The sequence below is a fragment of the Loa loa genome, assembly GCF_000183805.2.
Source record: "Loa loa unplaced genomic scaffold supercont3.361, whole genome shotgun sequence".
Lineage (NCBI taxonomy): Eukaryota > Metazoa > Nematoda > Chromadorea > Rhabditida > Onchocercidae > Loa > Loa loa.
The window spans coordinates 15,398-23,758 of NW_018108541.1; the positions used below are offsets into that span (position 1 = coordinate 15,398).

General features: G+C 36.3%; 1 protein-coding gene across 1 annotated transcript in view; it reads right to left on the reverse strand.

The window, feature by feature from the left end:
- The window catches only part of LOAG_18553 (E3 ubiquitin-protein ligase UBR5), a 24,134-nt gene that overhangs the window by 3,999 nt on the left and 11,774 nt on the right, over window positions 1-8,361 (reverse strand). The window contains exons 35-58 of the mRNA XM_020451216.1: window positions 7,610-7,715; window positions 7,404-7,463; window positions 6,800-6,982; window positions 6,483-6,683; window positions 6,347-6,387; window positions 6,013-6,121; window positions 5,839-5,919; window positions 5,536-5,622; window positions 5,178-5,295; window positions 4,861-4,975; window positions 4,489-4,661; window positions 4,325-4,422; window positions 3,939-4,210; window positions 3,701-3,760; window positions 3,428-3,604; window positions 3,076-3,172; window positions 2,881-2,967; window positions 2,645-2,805; window positions 2,276-2,428; window positions 1,525-1,749; window positions 1,147-1,309; window positions 934-1,027; window positions 566-764; window positions 24-267 (exon numbers count right to left, since the gene is read on the reverse strand). Coding sequence (XP_020305020.1) covers window positions 24-267; window positions 566-764; window positions 934-1,027; window positions 1,147-1,309; window positions 1,525-1,749; window positions 2,276-2,428; window positions 2,645-2,805; window positions 2,881-2,967; window positions 3,076-3,172; window positions 3,428-3,604; window positions 3,701-3,760; window positions 3,939-4,210; window positions 4,325-4,422; window positions 4,489-4,661; window positions 4,861-4,975; window positions 5,178-5,295; window positions 5,536-5,622; window positions 5,839-5,919; window positions 6,013-6,121; window positions 6,347-6,387; window positions 6,483-6,683; window positions 6,800-6,982; window positions 7,404-7,463; window positions 7,610-7,715 — 3,304 coding nt within the window. The remainder of the gene's footprint in view (window positions 1-23; window positions 268-565; window positions 765-933; window positions 1,028-1,146; window positions 1,310-1,524; window positions 1,750-2,275; window positions 2,429-2,644; window positions 2,806-2,880; window positions 2,968-3,075; window positions 3,173-3,427; window positions 3,605-3,700; window positions 3,761-3,938; window positions 4,211-4,324; window positions 4,423-4,488; window positions 4,662-4,860; window positions 4,976-5,177; window positions 5,296-5,535; window positions 5,623-5,838; window positions 5,920-6,012; window positions 6,122-6,346; window positions 6,388-6,482; window positions 6,684-6,799; window positions 6,983-7,403; window positions 7,464-7,609; window positions 7,716-8,361) is intronic.

Sequence of the window (8,361 nt, forward strand, 5' to 3'; positions counted from 1 at the left end):
AACAACACATTTCAAATTCATACAGTTGAGATTTGGTGTGCTAGAAGCACGTGTTATCGGTCCACTTTTTGCTTGCATTGGTTGTCCACGATTCGAGGATGCTGATTCGTTAGCACGATCTCCATCTCCACTCCCTAAACCAGCTGCTTGAATCATTTCGGATGCTTCCTCTACCTGAGCACGAAGAAGCTCTTCACTAGCAAGTATCGTTATTAGCTGGTGTGGCTGAAGATCCAGCAACATGCCCGTAATTTTGTTGCATAATTGCTACAAATAAATAAATAATGGAAAAAATGAGGCAACATATATATTTAGCAAATAATGACAAAATTTTCATGCACTCGGATATTTGCAATTGTAAATATTAGAATGCATAATTTTCCAAAGAAATTTATAACTTAAACTTTTGTCTCCAAAATTATTGAGTGACTAATCTTTATTTGCTGTTTTTTTTATTAGTAGTTATAAAACAGATAAGACTTGAACCTGCAAAAGACACAGTCTCAGATCTTCTCGGATATTTCTCAAAAATTTTGAAGTCACCACAATTTTCAGAAAATCTTACCGGTCTTATTGCTCGGACTCTTGCCAATAATCTTTCGCCTAATGTTTCTCGTTCAGGTTCCCAGGCTGCTGAAGCTTGAGAGGTTGTCAGATTATCAATATTAGATGGTGCAGCTGACTCACTATCACCTGATGGTTCATTGAGATGCGGTTGATGACGCGAATAATACGAAGGAGAAGAAACAGACAGAGCATATCGACTGAAAATAATATTTTGAGAACGGAATCTTTCATCACTTTCCTTTACTCAGATTGTTATGCTTTCCGACTAGGTTGCCGAACTTGCTTCCAACTTGTATTCACACTTAAATTTTCCATATATAAGCGTTTCTACATTTTACATATAAAACTTATTTTCGAATGACTTACTTTCTCAAACTCCGTCGTCTTCCGGCCATTGACAAACTATTAAGGAGGATTGCACTTCGGTCACGATAACTACCGCGACCGGATCCACGATTGCCTAAAATTTTGGTTCTCTCAATTTTATCAGTTTTGAATATAAATGAATAATCCGTTTCCGTTAGCAAGTATAGCAAATATTTAAAGCTGCACTAGTTTATATGGTCATTTAAAACGCACCCGATGAAGGTGGAACATCACCAGGTAAGCTGCCAAAAGCAGCTAAGACTTGTGTTTCTGTTGGCAAACGTTTCATTGTCAGGAACGCGTCCGCAATCGCTGCATAGAAACTTCTTGCTACACCACTTCCTTCTCCAGGCTCATTTTTGAAAGTAACTTTCACCTGAAACGAAGACGGAACTGGAGCAAAAAAAATTAGGAAAACAATTTTTTGATGTTCAAGATTTAAGTTCAAGTTTGAATGACCATCAGAATTTTATCAAAATACGAATTAATCAAAATTTTTTTAAAAGAAAAAATGATGCTCTCTACAGTAATAAATATTGAGTTGAGAAACCTCAGTTTGAGAAATTTCAACGAAGTGCAAGAAAAATGAACCTTATGGCAAGCAAGAGGAGGTGCATCAGAGTCGTCTTTATTGTTAGCGCTAGCCCACGAAAGATTAACCAATCTCACCGATCTTACTGAATTGAACTCTCGAGGGGAATCCGTACTGTTACTCTGTGTTGAATTAACTGACGACGAACTGCTAACACGACGGGAATAATGCACGTTTAATTGACGTATTGTCTGTGCAATCATTTGATGCTTGTCTCGCTCGATCTAAAGATATGTGTAAAATGTGAAAAGTGAAAGAATTTGTTTTTAAATGCAGTCAGCTGTTTCATTACTAATGCGTATTTCTCTTCTTAAATGCCTTCCAATCAACCCACCATATAGTTCTTCATACAGTCCAACTAGACTCTTCATCTTAATAGGGATAACTAACCACGTAATGCACAAACAGTTTGAGAAACTTCAAACAATTAAGCTATCTAGTCATCTATTAACTAAACGTTCTAATCAATGCACTTGCAGCCACGGATGCATCATGCAGAAAAATGGTGTCATGAATCTATATCATGGTTATATATGATGGCGAAAATGATTATAATCTCATCACTGTCCAAACTTTACCTAGCTAATCACTTCTGCATTAAGATAAAGGATTCAAAAAACTCGGTTTCATGCTCTTCGAATGAATTCGAGACTTGTTGTTTCAAAGTATAATTCCTTTACTCCTTTCATCTGTTGCTGGGAAGTGAGTAAACACTTCTTGATTTGATTCTTTATTTATATGCAAACAAACCTCGAAAACAATATCCTTGCTTTGTGCAGCTTTGAATTTTTCCATCTTCTTACGGAACTGTGCTTCACGCACCAAAAAACCGGCCATTTCACTCAAAAGAATTGAACCCGTAACATCACCACCACAAGCGATTAATAGCTGATCGCTAAATGCCTGAAAAATCATCAAGTTTAAGCATGAACCACAAAGTCATCTGGATATCAGTCTCAATTTTTTATTGCTTACTTCGCAAATGAGCAGTAAAATTGCACACAAAAAGTTGTATATGAAACTTCACGTTCAGAAGGAATATAAAATGGATGCAAACTAAGCCCAAACCACATCTGTCAATTATCCAGTACATTTTGAATATGTTTCAAGCGTGTTTACCTTTGCCATCAAATTTAATGTATTCTTCCACCGTGCCAATGATTTGTGCACATAACTTTGATTACTGCGATGTAGTGCACTTTTCAAACTTTCCAACTGTATCGCAACAAAACCACGAGGTGGTGGGACAGTAGATGATGAGCACAGTCGCCGACGTTTCCCTAAAATATAAATCATTAAGCTGAAATAGAGAACATCGAAAAAGTATGTTAATAGTTGAGTCGAAAAATCCCAACCTTGTACTGTTGGCTCATTAGATACGCTCTTCGAATGCACGATTACATTGGGGCGTGAAAGCCCACTTATTGGCATCTCTTTCTCTTCTGCAAGTAAACCAGAATGGACAACTAAATTTGCTGATTTACGAGAATTTTTCTGTTATGTTCAAAGTCTCCGAATGTTAACCTACAGCAAAACAATGGAAGACAAACCACTCGTATTTACAGGAAGCATTTCCTGATAGTTCGACCATGGAGCAACTAACCCTTGATGTGCTGGATGTTTTGCACCGTGTTCTCGAACACTTTTCTATAAGTAATATGCACTGTTCCAAGTATGACATGTTTGAAAACGTTACTAGAGTCTTGAATTCCTTTTTCCATTACATTTTATTTTCTCTATACATTACACGCATTGCCAACTTTATGTCCAAAATATTTGAAAAAAAATCATAGTGAAAATTTAAAATCGTATAATTACCGAAATATCTGGTAGAAAAACATAAAAAGATCAGAAATTAGTAAAGATTTGTATGATACCGACATTAACTTTGCAAAAACAAACCCTGTGCTCACATGTAGTCTTATGCTTTATCGGTAACCCAAACATTTCCTCTTTTTCAATATCTGGTCTCAGAAGCTGTGGGCGCTCGGCTAACGCCAAAGAATCGACACATTTATGCTCAAATGCATGATAATTGGAGGATGACGCAATGCCCGGATAAAGCAGCGAATTGGAACGCTGAAACCAAAATTACAGTTTTAAAATATATATAAATTTTAAGAAAAAAATTTGGACAAGAAAGATTTCCACCATATGATAAAATGAATTAAACACCTGGAAAAAATCAGACATCGGTGCGCCTGCTTGCATGCTTGATTTACCACCGTCAATACCCTATAATCAATATTACTAAGAACAATATTCTGCAGTTTTACATTAAATCAACAGAAAATTGGAATGTAATTCACATAAACCAAAGGAAAAAAAACACAGCCAGAAACTTTTCCCGGTATGTTTTTCAATTCTATATTTAAGCCATTTTTTTTGGCAATAGTAGAGCCCAGAAACTAACGGGAGCTTCATCATTTTGAAACATATCGATAACTTCTTTATCGTTCGCCACATTTTCAGGTGAGTTTAAACCCAGTGCAATCCTAGCGTCTAACTTCTCCAGCATATCAGTTAACGACAAATATGCATCTGCTACAAAAGCTAAAGCCTTCAATGCATTGAACTCGATAATCGGGACATCATCACCATTCTCAGAAGCGTGTGAACGCATCAATGCCGTTACATAGTCAAAGAAATCCTCCAGCGATGCTGTCGAGTCTGAATTTTGTTCATCTGAAATTCTTTCTGCTACAGTTGCAAAGTAGTGGGAAAAAGTAGGAGCAGGCGAAAAAGTTAAAGCTGAAGTCTTAAAGTTAACTCTGAAAATTAATGATATATGAAATTTACCTTTTTTACTGTTTGCAGCCGCAGGTCCAGCGGTGTAATCTTGTCTAGGAACCGGCGTACTTGAATGATTTCCTGACCCAGGTCGAGGGCTATGTCTTCTGTAAAATAAAAGTTGTTACTCCGGATGAATTTAAAAACAGAAAAAGGAAGGGAAGCAAACATACTCCGTATCTCGATCATCACCCTTTTTAGGAGATAATTTCTTCTCTTTACGAAGCACAGTAGCTATAGTTGGTGATGCCATCAGTGCATTTCCAAAACGCAGCTGAGCTTCAGTTCGATCTAGAACTGTTTCCATCCACTGCCATACCACATAAAGGCGCTCTTCAATCAGTCGCTAAATGTAATGAACTACAGAATATGTAAAGGAAATGCATAGCAAAATAACTACTGGCAAAAAGTTTATAAGATGAAAAAATAATGAAATATACCCAGTAAACTTCACTTTCGTTTTCATCCTTCTTATAAATTAGGCTCTTAAATTGTACAACATTTTCCACATACAACTGCTAGCAGAAACTAGAATGAAATCTTACACGGATCGCAACTACAACGGCGTCATTCAACTCCAGCATTTTTGGTATCAGGGTATACGAGCTTTTCACAAACTCTCGATGGTCTACAAGCATTGGCATCAAGTCCACAATCAACCTTAAAAACAATCTCGTTATCAGCTATTGCAGAAACAATTTTATTCATTGGTTTTTTGCCTAAAGATTAGCACAAGATCGAATAAGAAATATAACAAAATTTCAGTAAAAAAAAAAAAAAAAAAATACCACAAATTTCCTCGATAAGAGCAAGGGAGACAAAACCAGTGAATAAAATGACTGTTTACAAATCAACCTTCAACCTGATAATAAGCGAAAATGACAGAGCAAGTTGTTGGTTTGTTTTAGTTACTGAAGTAGCAGCATCTTCTGATGATTCTCGCAGATGTCTTGAATTTGTCAAAGGTACTGAGTTTGACTCTGCAAATCCAAAGCGATTTTAAAAATAAAAATAACACCGTAGTAAAGTATAATCCGAGAAAAGGAATTCTTGAAATAAGATTTAATTTGTGATATTACGGCAAAATCTCACGTAAGCTACATGAAATTCGCGAAATGTTAAGAATTATGGAGCACTGAAACGCCACCCTTTTTCATTATAAATAAACCATAATCGAAATGTTTTACACAATTACTTTACATTCAAAGAAAAAAAAAGACCTCTATTTTCGTTGTCATTACGTCGTGTTGTGGTCGGCTGTTCAACGCTCGAGGTCATCCGACGCATTGCCCACTGCAGAGGTATTGCTAAAACGACAATGATGGTCGAATTAAAAGAGATAAAAGAATTCCTGAAGGTTTTAACTCTGAAGCATTGACAAATGAAAATGACAGTCATATACACGTCCAACAATTTGAAACGATGTACATATAGATCCCACAAAATGAACAAATACGGATGGAAATTTAATCTAATGCCCACAATAAAAAATAATATAAATAGTGTTCAACAGAATAACTTACTGTTATGTCTTCCACTCGTTACACCGGATACTCTTCCCGAGGTGGCATCGCTATTGCGATTTGCACTGTTCGTTTCACTACCTGAAACAGTAATTTCTTTCAGTGAAAAGAAGGGAAATATATATCTGAAATAGGACAAAAATCATATAAATCAAATCTAGAAAAAAATTATACTTCGGACACGCTGTTGCGATGTATTGTTGGAGTCAGGACGTGTTGCTGCATCTTGCTGTTGTTCACCAGGTAAACTACTCGTACCTCGAGAGTTCCGCGATGACTGGTTCTGCAAGAAAATATTGCTGCGACAAAATAGCGATTTATAAGATCCATAACATCCAAACACTAGACCATGTTTCCCGATTAAAAAAGATACTCAGTGTTACAGTAAAAGCAAAAAGTTTCCTGCGCAACTCATCGCTACTTCATAGTGTAGGAAAACTTGTTACTCTTTATAACAATTCTTACGTACAGTACTGGTAAAACACAGGATGTAAGAATTGAAACGAACCGTTCTACGTTCATCAGGTCGTATATGTCGTGATCGTACGTCTGTAAAATTTAAGATATTAAAATGGAAAAGTGCCAGTAGAAAAAAAATCGCAACTAAAAAGCCAAACGCAGTGGGAATGAGACAAAATGGTAACCATATGCTCCATCGCTAGTACCATCACCACTTTCCGGCACATCATCTTCCTCATTTGGCTCCACCTGCATTTCCTCATCCTCACCATCACCATTTCCCTCTTCGTTACCCTCATGTTCTCCTTCTTGCTCATAACGATCATTTTCATTTTCATCACCTTCTTCGTAATTACCTTCGTCTTCTTCATTTCCGAATTCTTGTTCTAAATTTCCGTTACAGAGTTTTCGTTCTGCATCACTTTTCTAATTTAACAAACTAACAACATCAATCACAAATATGGAGAACGTCGAGAAACAAAAGTGATAAAAGAAAATTTACCATCTCCATCATCACCATTCCCATCATCGTCATTATCTTCATCCTCTTCGTCAATGTTAGGATCATTACCCTGACTTGTTGGATCGTCGGCCGGTGAACTAACTGATTCAACTGAGTCATCCTCAGGATCTTCTTCAGACATGCTAAATAGCTCATCACCATCATAATTACCGGATGATGCTTCTGAAACAATTATATTTGCTTCGGAATATTTAACTTTTACATTGTAAGCATTTTCTTTTTCTTGAGATCTCATTTGTACTTCTGATTAAAAGTTTATCAGACAGATATCTGTAATTTCAAAGACGACTAATCAGTCAGGATAATGTGCTCCTTTTGTTTTCCGCCAGTTACCAGTTGGACACCATATAATAAATCCATTCCCCTGATAAAGTCCATGAAGTCTAAGCCGACTACCCTTAACAGATATTAAATAAAACTGACAATAACTTTTCATCATATTCCATCTGTGTTGCAAAAATTCCCTGACCACAGCGTAGGTGTTAATGTTTTGCCGTAATTTAATCCTACATTAAGATATTATGGTTGGATTTCGCGAAAGGAGATAATAGATTAATAAAGTTCGAAACAAGAATTAGTTTACCATTTCGAAGTGCATTGTACACCTCACCAACATAACTTTGACTTCGCGTGGGACGTGACTCTAAAAGAAAAGATTTATAAACAAAGCTTAGAACAATGTTAGAGTGACCAACTCGATTAAACATAGTTCAACTATAAACGAAACAAATTAGTTCAATTCTCAAATATCGACAAGATGTTTCATTTGATTTAAGCCTAAAAAATTACCATCACTATCCGAATCGCTTGAATTGTCACTTTCTGGTGCACTGTGCGGTTGCATGGCTTCTCGCATCTCTTCATCACCATGGTCTCCTTCTCTTCGTGTACTACGCTAAAACAGACTTTTAACATACCAATGGACTGTTACAATCATTGATCGAATGTTTGTGTTAACTGGAAAAAGAGAAGTGCTTTCCCTTTCGAGGAACTACTAAGAGCAAGAGTGCTTTACTATACAATGTGGCATAACTCTTGGTGTAACCATACAGCACAGATAAAATCGAGCATTGCCACAGAGCACTACTAGCTGAATTAAAAGAGTAATGAACATATTTATTTCAGAACAGAAAAGAGTAATGAACATATTTATTTCAGAACAGAAAATGACACAAAAACTACCTTTCGTTTTCGACCAAATTTCACTACAGCAAGATCATCCCCAGCAGTATTAACTGTTGACAAATCGATTTTTGAATTCAAAAACTTTTCTATCACCTACAAATCTTGTGCAAATTAAAATACTTATCAGAAATTATGACAAAGTTAGGAAGTTAGGGACAGAATTAATGAAGCCAATTAACGGCAGTTACGTTATTCTTTCACTTTTGTATCGTAAAACAAAACCAACATCAAGAGGATCATTGGTAATATTCTGCGCAATGACTGAAGTAGGTTTGATTATTCCAAGTCGTACAGGAGCAATCAAAGAATCAGCCATATTGCACAACTCATTTATCGAATAAATTCAGCAGAGTTTG